The sequence below is a fragment of the Polypterus senegalus genome, chromosome 5 (genome assembly GCF_016835505.1).
Source record: "Polypterus senegalus isolate Bchr_013 chromosome 5, ASM1683550v1, whole genome shotgun sequence".
NCBI classification, from domain to species: domain Eukaryota; kingdom Metazoa; phylum Chordata; class Cladistia; order Polypteriformes; family Polypteridae; genus Polypterus; species Polypterus senegalus.
In genome coordinates, this window is record NC_053158.1 from 13061948 (window position 1) to 13082928 (window position 20981).

General features: G+C 41.7%; 1 protein-coding gene across 1 annotated transcript in view; it reads right to left on the bottom strand.

The window, feature by feature from the left end:
- Positions 1-20981, bottom strand: part of LOC120530070 (cadherin-7-like) — a 139839-nt gene that overhangs the window by 46900 nt on the left and 71958 nt on the right. The window contains exons 7-8 of the mRNA XM_039754217.1: positions 18032-18219; positions 8575-8825 (exon numbers count right to left, since the gene is read on the bottom strand). Of these exons, the coding sequence (XP_039610151.1) occupies positions 8575-8825; positions 18032-18219 (439 nt within the window). The remainder of the gene's footprint in view (positions 1-8574; positions 8826-18031; positions 18220-20981) is intronic.

A 20981-nucleotide genomic window follows, 5' to 3' on the forward strand; every position in this document is an offset into this window, starting at 1 on the left:
TACTTCAATATATTGCTAGAGGGGAGAGCCTCTCCTTCCCATCCCTATTTTAAGTCATCCAATAGCCCTCGGGGTTGTCGGCCATATAACAATTCAAAAGGGGAGAACCCCGTAGAGGCTTGTGGAACTTCCCAATAAGCAAAGAACACGAGGGGGAAGAGCTGATCCCAGTTCCTCCCGTCCCCGCTGACCACCTTGCGTAGCATCTGCTTGAGAGTTTGGTTAAACCTCTCGACAAGACCATCAGTTTGAGGATGATATACTGCGGTTTTTAGGTGCTTTATTTTAAGTAACTTGGCCGTTTCCTTGAAAGTTGCCGAGGTAAAGGGCGTCCCTTGATCCGTAAGGACTTCTTTAGGGATCCCTAGATGCGCAAAGACTCCCACTAATTCCAATGCGATCGCTTTACTAATAGCAGAGCGCAACCGAACTGCCTCTGGATATCGGGTAGCATAATCCACGAGGACTAATATATTTTTGTGTCCTTGGGCTGAGGGCTCCAGAGGTCCTACTATATCGACCCCAATACGCTCAAAGGGAACATCAATCAAGGGAAGGGGAACGAGAGGAGCACGGTCTCTCCTAGGAATTTGCTGTAATTGACATTCTGGACAAGATATGCAAAAACGGCGAACCTCCTCGTTAATTCCCGGTCAATAAAATCGGAACTTAATTCGCTCTAATGTCTTTTCAGTGCCTAAATGGCCTCCCATGAGGTGGGCGTGTGCCATCTCGCAAACCTGCCGCCGGTAGGTTCGTGGGATTAGCAACAACTTCCGCACCCCGCCCTCATGCTCTGCTATTCGATATAACAGATCATTGTCTAATACAAAGTGGGGCCCGCGTGGCATGGGCTGATGAGTGCGTTGGCCATTGACAAGCACGACTGCATTTTTTGCAAACTTCAGGGAGTCATCATTCCATTGTTCTCTCCTGAAAGATGCCGGCGTTTGGTTGAATTGAAAGTGCATGTCGGAGAGAGGGTCCGGTCTGACCTCAAGGGGAGGGGAGTCCTCCTGATTCGTCGAGGCCCGGGTTGATGACGTATCTAAGTGCGACGGCCCAGGAGCCTCCCCATCCTCCTCGCAGTCTTCCAGTACCCGTCTCCGCCGACTGTTTACACGGCGTGGAATCAGCTTGAGTCGGGTTATCCCCTTCTATGACTAGGCCTACAGGAACAAGGGGAGCAGTTATTCGCACTCCGCATTTACTATCAGACCAGTCCCGCCCTGGGATCACAGGAGAAGGTGGGCGTGGGTGGACCGCCACGGGGAACTTTTTTACTAAGCCTTTGTTACTTATAACACAGAGGGCAGTTTTGTATGTCCTTGTTTCCCCGTGTATGCAGAGTATACTGGTCTTTTTCCTCGTCCACTGTCGCGGTAGTACGTAACGGCAATCAACAACGGAGATATTGCTGCCGGAGTCTAGAAGGGCTGTAACTCGAAATCCATTCAGAATCACTACTCCCGTATGACCAGTAGCCACGGGGTTCGTAAGTGCACATAACCGTCCTCTCCCCTTCCACTCACATTCCCCCGCGCTCCCGTGCGAGCGGCCCACCCAGTGCCACGGGGACATCAGAGCAGGCTTCGGTTTATGTGGAAGGGACTTATACAGTGGAACGTAATCCCTACGGAGTCCACTAGAGGACCGTTCTGCTCCCACAGATTGTGAGGCTGGCTTAGCTGTTAATTGAGTTATTAACTCATCTATGGAATTAAAATCTCCCCAGACCGGCTGGGCAAAAGTAGCGGGAAGACCATTAATTAAGATGAAGCAGGCCACCTGCTGCACAATTTGCAGGGTAGTTAATTCGAATGGCTTCAGCCATAAACCTACAGTTTCCCAGACAGCATAAGCTTGCTCCCGGGTTGATCTCTCCGGATCATATTCCCAGCTTTGTAGGTGCTTTACCTGCTGGTCTGGGGACAGCCCGTATGTCTCTGTAAACGTGGTCCCAACGGACGGCTCAGTCCTCTCCTCTGAGAAAACATAGTAAGCCCTTTTCGTTTTCCCCACAGGAACCAGTCCACGTCGGTGGGTCTCCTCCACATTCTTCTTGTGTAGGACTAGGGGCTCGTTTTCCCTTGCTGGAAGCGAAGCCTGCACCGTGTCGCTCCAGACCGCTGAGCGCGCCCCCCACCCGGAAACACGGCCCCGGTACTCTCCTACCTGAGTAAATCCATGGTTCCTTCCCGGTTTCTTCTGGGAAGGTTTCATCCTGCCGACAATGGCACTGTGATAAAAATGAGTCAGAGACATCATAAAGATTTGGGGCAGCACACCGTATAATTGAATTGGCTGCAAAAAGTAGTTTTAAATAGCACGATGTGCTTAGTTCGGAGTTCAGAACAGAACTGCCTGTACTGAAGCAAGATGGCAGTTTTAAAGGGCTGAAAGGGAAATGACGTTATCTATGCCAGAACTGGGAGTGGTGTCCTTGTGCCCGGAAGTGACGTCATCGGCAACAGGCAGGATTTCCCGGAAAAGGTCTGCAAGGGACTGAAAGAGATAGTCAGTACACTTTGCCACCCCCTGGCCTGGCGTAGAATTAATAGTGTTTAGGCCCTTCAGCTGGTTCCCATGTGCACATGTGTGACAACACATACATATACACACATACATACACACACATATACATATATACATATACACATACATACATACATACACATAAATATACATATATATATACACACATACACATATATATATATATATATATATATATATATATATACACACAGACACATATCTACATATATATACACATATACATATCTACATATATATATACACATATATACATACATATATATATATATATACATATCTACATATATAAATACTGTATATAGCAAAATCCCTGCTCTTCTACTGCTTTTAAATGTTTATTAAGAAGAAAAGAAAACCTTTTTAAACTGAGGGAAAATATATCAATAACTATTTGTTAAGGATCTCTTTGTATACCACGCTGTCAGTTCAGCACTCCGGTTGTAATATGACCAAGCTGTGCGAGCTCACTCTTGAGAATGCAACATATAGTTGTCCAGGAGAAAAGCAATCTTGCCTCAAATCAATGGCAACCTTTTGTAGGGTGTGTCCCTGAGACTTATTACTTGTCATCACGAAGCAGAGCCGTACTGGAATTTGGAGGCATTTGAATTGAAATGGGAGATCAGAGGGTAATAAGGGGATGCGAGGAATACATTGAGTGTGGAGAAACTCTAGAGACAGCGTGTGTGTTAACTTGTGGATTTTTCTGTGAGTATTTGGTGGCAGCATGACGAAGTTGCTTCCGCAAGACCGCATATTCTTTTCCTACCTTGTCAATTGTGTAATGCGTTTTTTGAACAGGTTTGATTAATGGAAGTGATCACTGCATCACTGCTCAGTCAGTTCACGTGAGCTGCTCTCTTGTGTGATGTTGCGATGTCCACGGCTTTATTTAATGTTAGCAAAGACCCGGCACTTAAAAGTTTCTCGCTACAGCAATTTTAACTCCGTTACAAAGTGATCCAAAGTCTCGGTTATACCTCATGTCTTCTCATTAAACTTGTATCTCACGAATAAAGTATTCGTCGAAGGCATGACAAACAACAACGGGAGCGTGTCTATAAACTTAATATAAACTTACGGTTTACACTGTGCTTTATTTCCGCAGTAGCTGCACTTATGAATATGCTTGTATGCGTTTTTTCTTCAGCGCTCTTTGGAGCTCTTCCTTGTTTTCTACCTACTGCGTTCAGTCAGTTGACGTGATTACGTGGGAGGCATGATGATGTGACATGCAAATCTGCCTCCCACGACCATCGACCTGCAATCTATTACAGTATATACAGTAGATAAAAATAGGTTCCAGTTATGACCATTACGTGTAGAATTTCGAAATGAAACCTGCCCAACTTTTGTAAGTAAGCTGTAAGGAATGAGCCTGCCAAATTACAGCCTTCTACCTACACGGGAAGTTGGAGAATTAGTGATGAGTCAGTGAGTCAGTGAGTGAGTGAGTGAGTGAGTGAGTGAGTGAGTGAGTCAGTCAGTCAGTCAGTCAGTCAGTCAGTCAGTCAGTCAGTTAGGGCTTTGCATTTTATTAGAATAGATTATAGTGATAATTTCTCAAAAATATTCCTCAAAGGCATAAGGTGTGGTTTGTACTGTATAATAAGAGGTAAGCTGAAGTCTTGGTGCACTGTGGGTATCATAGCCTAACAACTCTTACACCACCGTTAAAACACAGGAATCTGAAAAGTTTGTTTGTCGTCAAGCCCATAGTTATTGATCCCTGTGTTTTATGGAATACACAACAAAAAACAAAAATATACTTCTATGAGATTAAATGTGATAGTACCTCAGGTTTAATGCGATTGTATTGCAATTTATAATGATGGAAAATATACAGTGTTATTGTAAAATACAATGACCAAGATAGAAATCAATGGGTAAAAATGAAATTCTTTATTGAAGTCATATATTGACTGAGCACGTCCTGAGTGATAAATACTGCGCCTTCTCCAATACAATCACTTTGTACAAATAACTAGAAGATTAATTATAGTTTGATGTTAGCTTAGTGCTTTGGCTGTAGGTAAGGCTCAGTGAATTATGAAACTGGTTAAGTAGACAATTGAAAACTATTTAAGGAAGTAAACTTAAACTCCATGGAAATACTTGAGGGTCTACAAAAAGATTCACTGGAATATGATAACAGCCTCGGTACAAATACAGATTTGCATTTGACCCCAATGAGCACTATGAAGCATGACAGGGAGAGCAAGCTTCAAAAAGGAAAGCCAAACCAGACTTCACTTCAGGTCTGGGCCCACTGGACTGTCTACAGTCCAGGCCGCCAAATCCTAAACTTAAAACATGGGCTTTCCGGCCAGCACAATGGAGCTAAGGCTCCAGAAGTTAAAAAAATTCAGAATTAGTGTAAGCCAGTCTAATTTGGGGAGTTTGTAACAAATGTAATGATTTACTTCATAAGGTAGAAGTACATGAAAAAAAGAATAGTTGTATCACATATTTGAAATCTCAAAATGTGTGCATTAGCACACAAATCTAAATACTCTTGATTGTAATAGAAAAAAATCAAAAATAACCTATTGTCACACATGGGCGTATGGGTGGCAGTCTAACGGCTTAACGCTAGAGTTACCAAAGCCTACGAAAAGATTTGTAATCCCGGCCCACCTTAAATTGTTCGCACCTCTCCATCAGTGTCTTTTGTATTGTAAATGTGTCAATAAGCCCAAGAAGCAAGCAGCCTGCTATTCCATCACCACACCGCAGGAAGGGCAGAAAGTTCCCTCAGCTCAAGTCTGTTTACCTGCATGTGAGTTTGAATCGGGTAAATAATATCATTATCTGGAATACATGTGTGTTCCGTGTCTACAACAATCTATGTAAACACATCGTTAGAACAGAAACGTCTTTCATATTTTAGTAAAAATTGACAAAATGTAGACATGATGCGTATAATGTGTGAAACCTGAAGTACAAATACCAAATACAAACTTTCACAAAAGGTACAAGTATACCAAAATAAGTGCACTTTTATTCAAGAATATAGCTGCAGAAAAAGAATTTGCACTAGGGTGCGACATTGACATGCCCTTAATAAGACCGCTTTGGTGGTACAACAGTAAGAACTGCTGACTCGTAATCAAGACGTTTGTGGTTTTATCCTGGTCATCTCCGTTTTGAGTACTGAGCTACTTTTATTCTTACCATTATAGAATAAAAACATGCACTTAATTTGAGTCTGTAGCAGAAGGTGTAAATGTATGGTACTTGTAAAGGTTAGTGCGGCGATTCTCAAAAAAGGGGGTGCGAAGATGTGAAAAAAAGAAAACAAGAACCGAAAATATGAAAAATACATCTATTGAAACCAAAACAAATTAACTTAAACTACATTCTGATATTAGAAAAATAAATATAGAGTTAGATAAATGTCAATAAATGTTAAGTAGGTATGATAAAACTTGTAGCAGTGTATCGGCAGCAAAAAATATAGGAATACATTTTATTAGGGTTTCAAATAAATGTTAGGGGGGCGCGATTAAAACTGTTATGAATTTTAGGTCGCAAATACTTAAAGGTTGAAAAACACTGGGTTAGCGTGTATTTTTTTTTTAATTCAGTTTTATTCTCTCAGTCGTGTTTACGCTCCCCCCAATCTGACACTGCTGTTTTCAAATAAAGATGTACGATAGCAGAGGTGAATTGAGATGAGGATGAGGATTCTACATCAGAGAAAGAGAACAGAACTTCATACATGAACTTCACAACTTCATGTCTACATTTTGTCAATTATTACTAAAACATGAAAAAAATTTTTGTATTTATGATGTATTTACAGAGACAATTGTAGACACGGAACACACATGAAATGTATTGTATTCCAAATAACACTATATTATTTACCATCTAAACCTCCAGGCACCTCACACGCAGGTAAACAGACTTGAGCTGAAAGAACTTTCTGCATTGGGGTGAGGATGGGATAGCCGGCTGCTTGCTGCTTGTGCTGATCGACACATTTACAACACAAAAGATGCTGATGGAGAGGTGCAAACGGATTTAAGGTGGGCCAGGATTACAAGTTTTTTCGTAGCCTTTGGTAATATTAGAGTTCATCACAGTTAGCTCCGAATAAGTGGATTCTAATATGTTTATTTTTTTTTTTTTTGTTACATTGCAGATGCTTGGATTGTAGGAGTAGATCTCATGTGTGTATCAAGCCCCCCTCTGACCTCTGTATGACTTCTATTCCTTATGGGCACCATATATGATCTATCAAATGCTGTTTTACTATTTCACTCTTTCAAGATTCCCCCATGACCCTTCAAAGACCAATAGGTGCCGAAATATGGGCAAAATATGGTGGGAGCAGATAGTTCTCGTAACAGTGTCAGAGTCCCCCTTGAAATGTGTCACCACTCTCCCATAAAAATACACACTGGCATGGCAGTTTCACACTTTCAAGATTCCTCAAAACCTCAATTTTTCTGGATTTGACCCACATTGGTGGATCTAAAATCCATCTCAATAGATACGCATCAAATTTGACCCTGAACATCGGCAATGTGCAAAAATTTGTAGCACCTGTACAACAGTATAACATTTTAAAATATTTTCATTTTTGTGTATTTTGGGTCACTTTAGGAAAAGTCATCAAATTTCAGGCTAGAAGAATGACATGTAGGATATTTTTTTACTGCTGTCAAATGTTAAAACGGGTCAAATTTGACCCAAACAGTATGTAAGGATTAAGTTGAGATTTAATGGTGCCTAAAGTCCTTCTCTTCACCACTCTACTTGGTAATTTATTCCATGTGTCGATGGCTCTTAGACCGAAGAAAAACTTTTTAAACTTTTGTGTGAAATCTGCCTTAACAAGTTTCCAACTGTGTCAACATGTTCTTGTTTTCAGAAAGTATTTTATTCTACTAATTCCTTTCATACTTTTAAACACTTGGATCATATCCCCTCTTAATCTCTGTTTGCTTAAACTGAAAAGGTTCAGCTCCTTCAGTCTCTCCTCATAGTTCATACGTCCTGGAATCGGCCTAGTTACTCTTCTCTGAGCTTTCTCTAGTTCTGCTATGTCATTTTTGTATTATGGAGACCAAAACTGTACACCAGGGGTGGGTAGCGTCAGTCAGTCCTGGAGGGCTACAGTGGCTGCAGGTTTTTGTTCCAGTTCAGTTTCTTAATGAGAAGTCAATTACTGCTGATGAAGCACTTATTACTCAAGTGACATTTTAGTGGTCTCGCTTGTTAAGGTTCCCCACTCTTAATTGCTTGTTTGAGTCTTAAACAGCTGCATTCGTTCTTTTGAATGGTTCCTTATTAGCAATAAGATGCAAATGACAAAGGAGACTGCAGTTCTCTGTGTACAGTAACTTGTTTCCATTTACACCTCTGTGGATTCATTATTCACTATTTGGTTTAATAAAACACTTAAGAGAAAAATTTGACAGATCTGTTTTAGGTTTCAAATCATTTGGATGGTTTCATTGGAAAGAAAAAAAAAATTAATGATATAAGAACCTAACATTGAAGACTAACAATCCATAAAATTAAATAAGGCCTGAGACTGGCAAGGATTTGTTTCTAATTAAGCAAATTGGTGGGAGCGAAAACCAGCAGCCACTGCGGTCCTCCAGGACTGATGCTGCCCACCCCTGCTGTACATGGTACTAGAGGTGAGGTGCATTACCATCACTTAAGTTCTTGTACTCCACATCTCATGTTGTATAACCTAACACCCCATTAGCCTTCTTGATCACGTTTGTACCTTCTGATGATGTGCTGTTCAATATTGAACTGTTTTCTTTTCCTAGGCTAGACATAGACTTCCTGTGATAGTTATATTCCTGAGATAGGTTGTTCTGCTCCCTTGGCCAAACTTATTAGTGTGCCAACTGACTATTCGGTAGCTTTGGAACACCTAATTCATCTTAATGGTGGTGCCGGCCCTGCTTATAGTATGTTACAGAAATGGACAGACGCATAGTTGACGGTAGCAGAAACATCTGGGAATAAAAGTCACCCCCGAGAGCATACCTAATAGGACTGTCATCCTCATCTTGGTCTTTTGCTGTCACCGTGCCAACAATTGAGCCTGGTGGTGCATTTTCAGTAATGTTCAACAAGTAGAAGTCAGTCATGAAAACTGGAGGCTCGTCCACATCTCCAACAGTGATCTTCACATCAGTCACATCGGTCAGTTGACTACTGTCAAGCTCGGGGTCCGTGTATCTGTTGATTGCTTCAGCTCTAAGGTGAAATCTTGATTTACTTTCAAAATCGAGAGTCTGTATGGAATTCAAAAGTACATTTTTACTGTTTGTATCTTTCATTAAGATTTCTACTAGAATGACATTAAGGTAAAATACAGATGCAAATGTTAAAATATTTTATCATTCAATTAGCTTTAAGCCTTGGCCTTATTAAATAAGCATAACCATACCTTATCTGTTAGAATTTCGATATATCCGAATGAAATAATGTAATGCAAGACATTTAAGTTGATGTTTGAACGTTTCAGTACTTGAGCTGTGTCATTCCTAACATCTTGTTGCTGTCATGCTACTACTTTTATGTCCTATTGAAATAAAAGCTCCGAACAGAAGCCACTTGAATATTCCATAAATGGTTGAAAATAGCTAATTATACTAAGCACAGAAAGAAAATTTGATGCACATGTGGAAGTAATCCCCATGGAAGACAGGAATAGTTCAATCAATCAGTCTTTACTCAGTCACCGGTGAGTACATAGGGTTAATGTGTTGCAAGGCAGAAGAGCAAAGTTCCACTTTCCAGTTGGCTTTTTTATATTTTCTCCTTCTCCCTTTCCCTTTCCCTTTCCCTTACTTATAAAAAAAGCATATTATCGTTTACCCAAGTATTTCATCTTGTATTGTGCAAATGTGTGTACATGCTAGATGAACCCTAAAGAAGGAAAGGTAATTTTTCCTGTGTCTAACAGACGCGTTCCTAAAGAGGAAGTTGTCCTCGGCCATCTTACTGCACCCTGTCTTATGACAGACGCCTGTATGAATAACCTGCCATTAGAGAAAACAGCTTTTTCAGCTTCTAACCCTTAGTAACTTGCAAGCAGTTAAATTTTCTTGCAAACACACCAGTATCTGCAAACTAAGTGTTTCCTGAGATACTCATTATACACTGAAAAAAGTATAACATTGATGTTGCTCATTCAACGTAAATTTTCTCTTTCAAGCAATTTCGGATTAGTCATTTAGTGTCGTAGCTTGAAATATTTGGTTTCAGATCTCAATCAAAGTAAAAAAAATTGTTTGTACCAAAGTAAGTTATGGTGGAGGGAATAAATGTAAAAATCCTATTTCAGTTAACGTAATATTTCAGGTTGTTCGTGTGCTGTGTTTGAGGGGCCGTTTGTATATTCTTCCAGTCGAACTTTCCAGCATGATGGCTTTCCAACTGACAAAAAAGAAGAACTTAAAAAATAGATTAACTTCAGTATACAACAAGTGAATTGCACCCAATCACGTTAAATTGTTTGCCTCAACTTAAAAATTGTGGGATCAATAAGCTAAAAAGTATTATATTAGTTCAGACTGAAAATATTAAGTTTAAATCATTACCAAACTTTTTTCAGTGTACTTATCTGCATCAAATTTTTCTCATGCAACAAAAGTGTACCTTTATATTGTAACCACTAGGGACTGAGCCCAAAACCGCAGTACCCCACACAATTCCACTTTCAAATAAACGATTTTTATTTGACAAAAATACCTTTTCAAATGAACACCAGCACAAATACACCATTCACAATCCTCCTTCCTCCTCCAAGAGAGTGTTGCTCACTGCTTTCCGACTCAGACTCAGTAGGCTATATGCACACAATAGTGCTGGTTTACTTCCAGTGAAATCTCAGTCAGCTCAGTCACTTCCATTGCCCACACTGCAGTTGTGATTTTTGTTTAGTGGCGAGAATGTCCAAAAACAGATGTTTAAGTTTCAGCGTACAGATAGCTCTACAGCTGAACATTGTTGTGTACCTTTATGTCGAGCTTCCAGTAAGTACAATAAGGCCCTTAGTTTTCATACATTTCCCTTCCGATGTGAAAACCCAATCTAAATAGATTTCCATGATCCGGAGGGAAAGCTTTACAGTAAGTCCCCATACCCGAGTTTGTAGTCTGCATTTTAAAAATGAGAATTTTTGCGAGCCAAGGTCTGAGACAGGACAGTGATTGTTGGAGAAGCGAGAAGTCCCTGTGTTGTTTGAGAGGAACGGTTTCTCCTTTGGACTTTCAAGACCGGGGATTTGGGAAAGAAGAAAGCGATCGATATCGGATGAGCAGGAGGATCATAATTCCTGGAGGACCCTGACTACACTTCGGCTCCAGATCCAGCAGTTGTCAACCTGGTGCTTGACGAAAACATGTCTTTAAGAGAAGAGATCCTCCAGTTGAGGAAACAAATTGAGACCCTTACAATGAAGCAGTGGTTTGCCATTCACTGATTTGCTGGCTCAGACAGAGACAGTCAGTTTTTTACACGAAAGATGCCCAGCAGACTCATGTTATTATGTTTTGTAGCACTGACGCTGAGTGCCACAATGGATCGATTCTCTGCTCTTTACATGGCTGTTTGAGGTGGCTCGCTGTTCTTAAAAAGATTGCTTGCCTTTTGCTTTATTAGTTGGAAAAATCGAGCGTGATCTCCATTAGACTTTCTTGTATAGTCAAATATGAGGATGGATATTTGAGTAGTAAACCACAATACAATGATTATATTTTTATATTATGTACAATAAAGAACCATCAACAACAAATCAAATACAATTAATAATATATTGAACAATTATTTTAAAAGTAAAGTTTAATAAATCTGGTAAAAGTAAAGGTAAAGTACCACTTGGGCGTCAAACTAAAAGAAGCGGGAGTTCAGGGTGATGTTTTTAGGTGGGTGCAGAACTGGCTCAGACACAGGAAGCAGAGGGTGATGGTGTGAGGAACCTCATCAGAATATTAAGAGTGGTGTCCAGCAGGGGTCAGTGCTAGGGCCGTTGCTATTTAGATACAATATAAGTAACAAACTGGTTAAGTTTGCAGATGATATCAAGGTAGGTGGATTGGCAGATAATTTGGAATCCTTTATATCATATCAGAAGGACTTGGACAGCATACAGGCTTGGGCAGATGAAATTTAATGTCAGTAAATGTAAAGTATTACACATAGGAAGTAAAAATATTAGGTTTGAATACACAATGGGCGGTCGGAAAGGAGAAGAGATTTATGAGTCATAGTGGACTCTAAGCTATCGACTTCCTGATAGTGTTCAGAAGCCATTAAGAAGGCAAACATAACGGTAGGTTATATAGCACAATGATGTGTGGAGTACAAGTCCGAGGAAGTTCTGCTGAAGCTTTATAACACACTGGTGAGGCCTCATCTGGAGTCCTGTGTGCAGTTTTGGTCTCCAGGCTACAAATAGGACATAGCAGCACTAGAGAAGGTCCAGAGAAGAGCGACTGGGCTGATTCAGGGCTACAGGGGATGAGTTATGAGGAAAGATTAAAAGAGCTGAGCCTTTACAGTTTAAGCAAAAGAAGATTAAGAGGTGACCTGAGTGAAGTGTTTAAAATTATGAAGGGAAATAGTCCAGTGGATCAAGACTGTTACTTTAAAATGAGTTCATCAAGAACACAAGAACACAGTTGCAAACTTGTTAAGGGTAAATTTCGCACAAACATTAGGAAGTTTTTCTTTACACAAAAAACGATAAGACACTTGGAACGAGCGACCAAGTGGTGTGGTAGACAGTAAGTCTTTAGGGACTTTCAAAACTCGACTTGATGTTTTTTTGGAAGATATAAGTGGATTAAACTGGTGAGTTTTGTTGGGCTTAATGGCCTGTTCTTTTCTAGATTGTTCTAATGTTCTGGTTAATGAAAACAGCCTAAAAGTTGAGAGAAATCTACATTTTGTACCTAATACTTGGATGCAAAATTTGGTTGGCCTAAGTGAAAGTGTACTCAATTTATCGTGTTTACGCACACACTCACACATAGACAGACATAATTTTAAAAATGGTATTTCTTGACTCAGGGTGGCACATCAAAATGTCGAAATTGATTTTTTGGAGGATTATAATACTTTCCTTATACTTTGTATACGAGAAAGTAAAAAGCGTGTGTGACTGTGCAGAGTTGCTGTTTTTTTTCTTTTCGTGACTCATCCCTGGCTGATGTAACTTGTTCTGCGCCACTGCAGTATTAAGCTTACATAGATATTCACATAGATATTTTTAAGAATCCTAATGCAATCACATATTTGACCCACGTAAGTTCTTAATAGATGCAAGGTTTAAATTGTAACATCTGTAGCATCTGAGCCCTAATGGTAACTGTGGTATCACTACGTTAGCCTTGGCTGGTACACAGACCTGTTAATATGTTCAGATCTTACCTTTGTAATTGTGGCTGTAGCTTGAAACATATAGTTTGAAGCCCTTCTACTTTTTAGTTCCTGGCATTTAGCATATTTTTTTACTTTAATTCTGGGCATGTCTTGAAGCGATCGGGTGAAAAATGCCATAGCTAGTGCATTTCGGCTGATGCGAAATCCAGAAGAAAGTGTTAATATAGCTTATTAAAGTGAGCAAGCTATCTTTTAAGGTTGACTCAGGATTTGCTTCCAGTCTTCTGTCCAAGTCGTCTGGAGTACTTCAAGTGCAGAACCAGGGCAGTCCTCTCTTTGCAGCACCCTCTGGTGGTCCCCAAAGACCCCAAATGGGTTGTGTTTCTGGACTCTAGTTCCCATGCCACTCTGCAGATGTCCTAAAGGGGTTCAGCCCTGACAAACACTGTCATCTGTCATGTTGGGAGAATGACCTGCTCCTGGTATGACAACTTATGATCATTATGGCCTTCTGGCTGGGGATAAACAAAAGTTTCATACCCGGCTAGGAGGCCTTAATGCCTGTCTTTGCTTCCTGGCACCTACAATAGATTTAGATGTGCTAAATCCATTTCTGAAATTGGATTCTCTTTATCAGAAACTGTTTTCCCTGAGATATCTGTTTCACTAAAAAACACTGTTTTGAAAAAACAAAATACAGATTTTTTTAAATAATAAGTTATGTTTGTTTTATGGCATAATTATTTCTCATGCTCTGAAAATGGGAGCAGTCTCTGATGAACACTGGCAGAGGTCCCATCAAGACATTGATCAAATGGAGAGGAATTACTGTATAATGGAAAGTAAGGTGAGTCTATGTTGGCAGAAGGCTGCTGGTCATTCCACCATAAAACACCTTCTGAGGATTATAAGAAGGGAAAAAATGCCAAGTGACTACTTTTTGTAAGAAATAATTATATTTAAAACAATTACATGTGGGAAAAATTTTAGCGCTATGATGCCTTGCAATAAGAAGATCAGGATTTATGTCCTGGGTCCTCACTGCATGGAGTTTGCATGATCTCCCGGTGTCTGTGTGGGTTTCCCCCAGGAGCTACAGATTTCTTTCCACAGTCCAAAGACATGCAGGTTAGGTGAACTGGTGATGCTAAATTGGCCCTGGTGTGTATGTTTGGTGTGTGTGTGTGTGTTTGCTGTGAAATGTAATGTCGTCTTGTACAGGGTTTGTACCTGCGTGGTGCCCAATGTTATCTGGGATAGGCTCCAGCATCCCTACTGCAAGCCTGGTCTGGATTAAGTGAGTCACAAACTGAAATGACAATTCCATATGTAATTTATCATTTTTTCAAATTTGAATTATTAAATATAAAAATATATTACACAATTTTTTTTTTTTTAAATCATTTTAATCCTCAACAAGTAGATGTGACAGAGCAACTCTTTTGCCAAATTTGGTTTCTGCACTCTCAAATTAGTTCTGAAGGTGAAAAGAGTGTCAGACAGAGTAATGATTATGAAGCTGGAAATTGGAGGTGTGATGAATAATGTTGTTAGTGCATATGCCCCGCAAGTTGGATGTTCGATGGATGAGAAAGAAGATTTCTGGAGAGAGTTGGATGAAGTGGTGAAGAGTGTACCGAAGGGAGAGAGAGTGGTGATTGGAGCGGATTTAAATGGACATGTTGGTGAAGGGAACAGAGGAGATGAGGAGGTGATGGGTTGATATGGTGTCAAGGAGAGGAATGAAGAAGGTCAGAGAATAGTGGATTTTACCAAAAGGATGGACATGGCTGTGGTGAATACGTATTTTAAGAAGAGGGAGGAACATAGGGTTACGTACAAGAGAGGAGGAAGATGCACACAGGCAGAGAACATCCTATGCAGAACAGTTGATCTGAAGGAGATTGAAGACTGCAAAGTGGTGGCAGGGTAAAGTGTAGTTAAGCAGCATAGGATGGTGGTCTGTAGGATGACGTTGGAGATCAAGAAGAGGAAGAGATTGGGGGCAGAGAGCCAAGGATCAAATGGTGGAAGTTGAAAAAGGAAGACTGCAAGGTTAAGTTTAGAGAGAAGGTGAGACAGGCACTGGGTGGTAGTGAAGAATTGCCAGACAGTTGGGAAACTACAGCAGATGTAGTAAGGGTGACAGCAAGAAGGGTGCTTGTGTGACATCTGGACAGAGGAAGAAGAAAAAGGAAACCTGGTGGTGGAATGAGGAGATATAGGAGAGTATACAGAGGAAGAGGATGGCAAAGAAGAAGTGGGATAGTCAGAGAGATGCAGAAAGTAGACAAGAGTACAAGGAGATAAGGCAAAAGGTGACAAGAGAGGTGGTGAAGGCTAAAGAAAAAGTGTATGATGAGTTGTATGAGAGGTTGGACACTAAAGAGTGAGAAAAGGACCTGTACCGATTGGCTAGACAGAGGGACCGAGCAGGGAAAGATGTGCAGGAGGTTAGGGTAATGAAGGATAAAGATGGAAACGTACTCACAAGTGAGGAGAGTGTGTTAAGCAGATGGAAAGAGTACTTTGAGAGGCTGATGAATGAAGAGAATGAGAGAGAGAAGAGGTTGAATGATGTGGAGATAGAGAATCAGAAAGTGCAAGGGATTACCAAGGAGGAAGTAAGGACAGCTATGAATAGGATGAAGAATGGAAAAGCTGTTGGTCCAGATGACATACCTGTGGAGGCATGGAGGTGTTTAGGAGAGATGGCAGTGGAGTTTTTAACCACATTGTTTAATGGAATCTTGGAAAGTGAGAGGATGCTTGAGGAGTGGAGAAGAAGTGTATTGGTGCAGATATTTAAGAATAAGGGGGATGTGCAGGACAGCAGTAACTACAGGGAGATAAAATTGATGAGCCAAAGTATGAAGTTATGGGAAAGAGTAGTGGATGCCAGTTTAAGAAATGAGGTGATGATTAGTGAGCAGCAGTATGGGTTCATGCCAAGAAAGAGCACCACTGATGCAATGTTTGCTCTGAGGGTGTTGATGGAGAAGTATAGAGAAGGCCAGAAGAAGATGAATTGTGCCTTTGGGGACCTGGAAAAAGTGTATGACAGGGTGCCTCGAGAGGAGCTGTGATATTGTATGAGGAAGTCGGGAGTGGCAGAGAAGTATGTAAGAGTTGTACAGGATATGTACGAGGGAAGTGTGACAGTGGTGAGGTCTGTGGTAGGAGTGACGGATGCATTCAAGGTGGAGGTGGGATTACATCAGAGATCGGCTCTGAGCCTTTTCTTATTTGCAATGGTGATGGACAGGTTGACAGATGAGATTAGACAGGAGTCCTTGGACTATGATGTTTGCTGATGACATTGTGATCTGTAGTGAAAGTAGGGAGCGGGTTGAGGAGGCGCTGGAGAAGTGGAGATATAATCTAGAGAGGAGAGGAATGAAGGGCACTAAGAACAAGACTAAATACATGTGTGTGAATGAGATGGAGGTCAGTGGAATGGTGAGGATGAAAGAAGTAGAGCTGGTGACTGTGGATGAGTTTAAATACTTGGTATCAACAGTACAGAGTAATGGGGATTGTGGAAGAGAGGTGAAAAAGAGAGTTCAGGCAGGGTGGAATGGGTGGAAAAGAGTGTCAGGAGTAATTTGTGACAGACGGGATCAGAAAGAGTGAAAGGGAATGTCTACAGGACGGTAGTGAGACCAGCTATGTTATATGGGTTGGAGACGGTGGCACTGACCAGAAAGCAGGCGACACACTGCTGGAGGTGGCAGAGTTAAAGATGCTAGGATTTGCATTGGGTGTGACGAGGATGGACAGGATTACAAATGAGGACATTAGAGGGTCAGCTCAAGTTGGAAAGTTGGGAGACAAAGTCAGAGAGGTGAGATTGCATTGGTTTGGACATGTGGAGAGGAGAGATGTTGAGTATATTGGGAGAAGAATGCTAAGGACAGAGCTGCCAGGTAAGAGTAAAAGAGGAAGGCCTAAGCAAATGTTTATGGATGTGGTGAGAGAGGACATGCAGGTGATGGGTGTAACAGAACAAGATGGAGAGGACAGGAAGATATGGAAGAAGATGATCTGCTGTGGCAACCCCTAACTGGAGCAGCCGAAAGAAGAAGAAGAAGACTCTCAAATCTATAAAGTCTTTGAAAGGAGTTGTGACACCCAGATGCCTGCAGCTTCCAAATATCTTGTCTTTGATAGTCATGTCCAAGGATGAGCTGGGCAAAGAGGAAACATAGCACACAGCAATGGGTGGATGAAGTGCTTAATGCTCTCATTGTCATGCATTCCTCCTTATCTTAAACAAAGTGCAGAGCAATTCTTGAATTAAATCACAAAATAATTCATTAAACAGTATCCACCATAAGAAATAAAATAAACAATAAATAAGCCAATGAATAAGTTGTGTTGTGTGTGCTGCCACCGTGGTTATTGATCTGCTCTTGTACCTAGAAGGTTGCCAGTTCAAATCCCGTTACTGACAGAAATGATCCAACTCTGTTGAGCCCTTAACCTGAAAATTACTCCCTTTGCTGTACAATGGCTGACCCTGCACTATGACCTCCAAGGATCAATGTGAAAAGTCAATTTCCCCTCAGAGATTAAGAAAAAATGGTCAAATCCATAAAGGAGAGGTCATGCCTGTTTATTGTTTTCTTGCCTCATTCTCATTAGGACCCTGAGAATTCCCTCAAGCACAGTACGCCACATCTCCACAAGCTGTTAGCTCTTTAGGTACCCACTGATCTGAACTAACATTTTGCTGTACCCACAGTTCTCAGGGTGTCTGGCACATTATGGAATCCCTTCTTTCTATCGTCTCCCATGACCCCATTCCCTCTCTCGCCAGCTCACCGTCCAGCTGTTCAGCCAATGACAGCGCTTCTACCTCTCACGGAGCACCGCTTCACACTTATTCTGTCTTAATCAAAAATTACGTCTTGTCAAAAATGGACTGTTCATGTCTTCTGTAGGTATCACATTGAAAGGCTTCTATTGTTTTTTAGAAACAATCTACAGTGAAGGCACAGTGATGCAGTGAGGCAAAACAGAACTTGTGTCTCTAGGAAACATAACCTTTACAACTAAATGAAAATGGTGCCATCCTAAAAATGTAACTTTTAAATATCAATTGCCTTACCCGTTTCAATATGATAATTCCTTCTTGAGTTTTATGGTCATTAATTACATCAAACGTATCAAAGCTATCCAGTTCCTTAATGGTGTAGTTCACTTCCGCGTTTGCTCCTGTGTCACTGTCATCAGCCATAATTCGTCCAATAATTGCACCAACAGGAGCGTCTTCAGGACTGAAAAAACGGTACATCTCTTAAAAGCAAAAAATAAAGTATTCTTATTAGTTCTTGTATATTTGTTGACATTCTATAATGTACTGGTAAATAATCCAAAAGATTACTACATTGTGACCTACAAGGCACACTTTATAGCAGACCACAAGTCCAACAGAACGTACAGAACAAAAGAAAGCATTCAAAGCGTTAGAAGTTTGTTTTAGTGTGGGTAATGTGAATCAAAGGTGAACAGAACGAGGGAACAACCACCGAATAACAAAGACTTGTCTTCCTAGTGTGAGAGACGTCACATGAGGACTAGCATCCCAGCCGGAGATGTTTTGAGATCCTTAACAGGCAACGGACAACAGTAGCATGGAAGGACAGGGGAAGACAATTTATTCAAGGTATTGTCTTCCCCAACATGCTAGATGGCAGCTTCCTTAGGTTACATCACCTCTATGGATTCCGACAGAACACATTAGGATCTATAAATCGTTGGCTCAGCCCTGTTGAGCTCCATGGGTGCCGCCAGTGTGCCCAGAAGGGAATAGCGATCATTTCTTTATCAGCATCTGACCTCACCCGGAAAACTCCCAAGCCACAGTCTCAGGACACTGGAAATACTCCTGGACTTTACATAAAAGGAGCTGCTTGCCTCAAATCAAGGAGGAAGACAAAGCATGCTGGAGGAGCAGAGGAGAGAGTTACTGAGTGTTGATTTAGAGTGTGGTTGTGATGTAGGAAACACTTTTTTGTAAGGGTTTCACACAATACAGCACTTTATTCATTGGCAAACTTGTATCCAGGCTTTTGTGTCAAGAGTTTGGGGAGCTGCAGGGACCACATTAGGGATTGTCTGTCTTACACTCTGCTCCTTTAACTCTTCTACCAGGCCTCTTATTGACCATCCTGTCTTTGACCTCCTTCTCCTCCACTCCAGAAGAGCTCTTTCATCTGCTTCACTCCTGACTTCAAGCTCCCCGGGCTAAAGGCTGATACTCCTTTCTAAAGGACCCGGTTGGGATCCATGGGTGGTGCCAGGGTACACAAAAGCATCTACCGATCCTTTCTTTGTCAGCATCTGACCTCACCCAGAAGGACACTGGAAATACACCTGAGCTTTACATGCTTGCCTCAGCTCCAGGAGCAAGAGTCAGGAGGAGGAAGACAAAGCTTACTGGAGGAGCTGAGGAGAGACGACAGAGTTTACTGAGTGTTGATTTAGAGTGTGGTTGTGGTGTAGGAAACACTTCTTTGTAAGGGTTTCACACAATAAAACACTTTAGTCATTGGCAAATTTGTGTCCAGGCTTTTGTGCCAAGAGATTGGGGAGCTGCAGTGCCCCTGGGGACCGCACTAGGGTTTGTCTATGTCTTACACTCTGCTCCTTTAGCTCTTATTAAGTAACAAATACAATATTTCTTTATGTACTCTTTTTTGAAATTGAAGAAACTGCTCTTTTAAATACTGCCAAATAAATCCTTTTTCTTCAACTGTAATTACATCATATCCAAGCTGGACAACATATATATCTGCTGTTGCACCACACAAAGGGCGACTCCTCATACTCCCATTTTTCAGTTTATCAATTGACTGGTCACCATTGGGTTCTACAATATCATAAAAGTTTTTATCTCATTCTGTTTAAAAACATGAAACAAAATTTTTTTCTCTGTCATCTCCTCACACTACGTTGGGTAAGTAACACATAACAAAAATATATTTTGCTTAGAGTATTCATTTAGGTGTACAAGAAATGTATATGAGAATGTTAACGTATTTAATTCTAGTTCGATAAATATTTTGTATTTTTGTTATGGTTGGGCTAATTTTCTATATGGTGTGGTCCCCGGCTGGGGCTGGGGCTGAAGCCCAGCCGGGACGCCCAGGAGTACGAGAGGAGGGCTTGTGCCTCCTCCAGACCGCGAGGGGGCGTCCGTCCTGGTTATGTTGGGGGCCTCGGGTAAAGGGCTTGGAAGCCCAGCCCTGTAGGGACCCGTGGCCACCGCCAGGCAGCACCCCGATGCCGGTATATCCTGTGTGGTCCCCGGCCGAGACGCCCAAGAGGACCAGAGGAGGGCTTGTGCCTCCTCCAGACCGAGAGGGGGCGTCCGTCCTGGTTATCCTGGAGGCCTCGGGTAGAGGGCTTGGAAGCCCAGCCCTGTAGGGGCCCGTGGCCACTGTCAGGCGGCGCCCCAGTGTCTTATTATCCCGGGAGCCCGGCACTTCCGCCACACCAGGGCGGTGTGTCCGCAGGAGATTGCCGGGAAGCAGCTGGAGCCCATCCGGGTTCCTATAAAAGGGGCCGCCTCCCTCCGGTCATTAGTGGAAGTCGGGTGGAAGAGGACAGAGCTGGAGTGAAGACTGGAGGCGGCCAGGAGGAAAAGAGGCACAGGACTGTGTGGCCTGGACATTGGGGGAATCGGTGCTGGAGGCACTGGGGTTTGTGCACGTGATTATTGTAAATATTATTGTAAATAAACAGTGTGTGGTGGTAACAAAGATGTCCGTCTGTCTGTGTCCGGGTCAAAGTTCACAATGGTTTCTGGAACTCAGAAAACAATCATTCTCTGTATACAGTATAATAAACCACTAAGGTCTATGAGTGAAGCCCCTCAGAGAAATTTGATTGCTCAGTTTGGCTTTGGAGACGTAATGAAAGAGAAAGATGCACAAGGAGATGTATGAGGCATGCTAAGAGAGTTGCCTTGTAAGACAGCAAGTATAAAATTGGACAGGAGGCAGTAACGGCACCTAGAAAATAATGTCAGAGTCTGAGACGCAGGCTTTACGGGA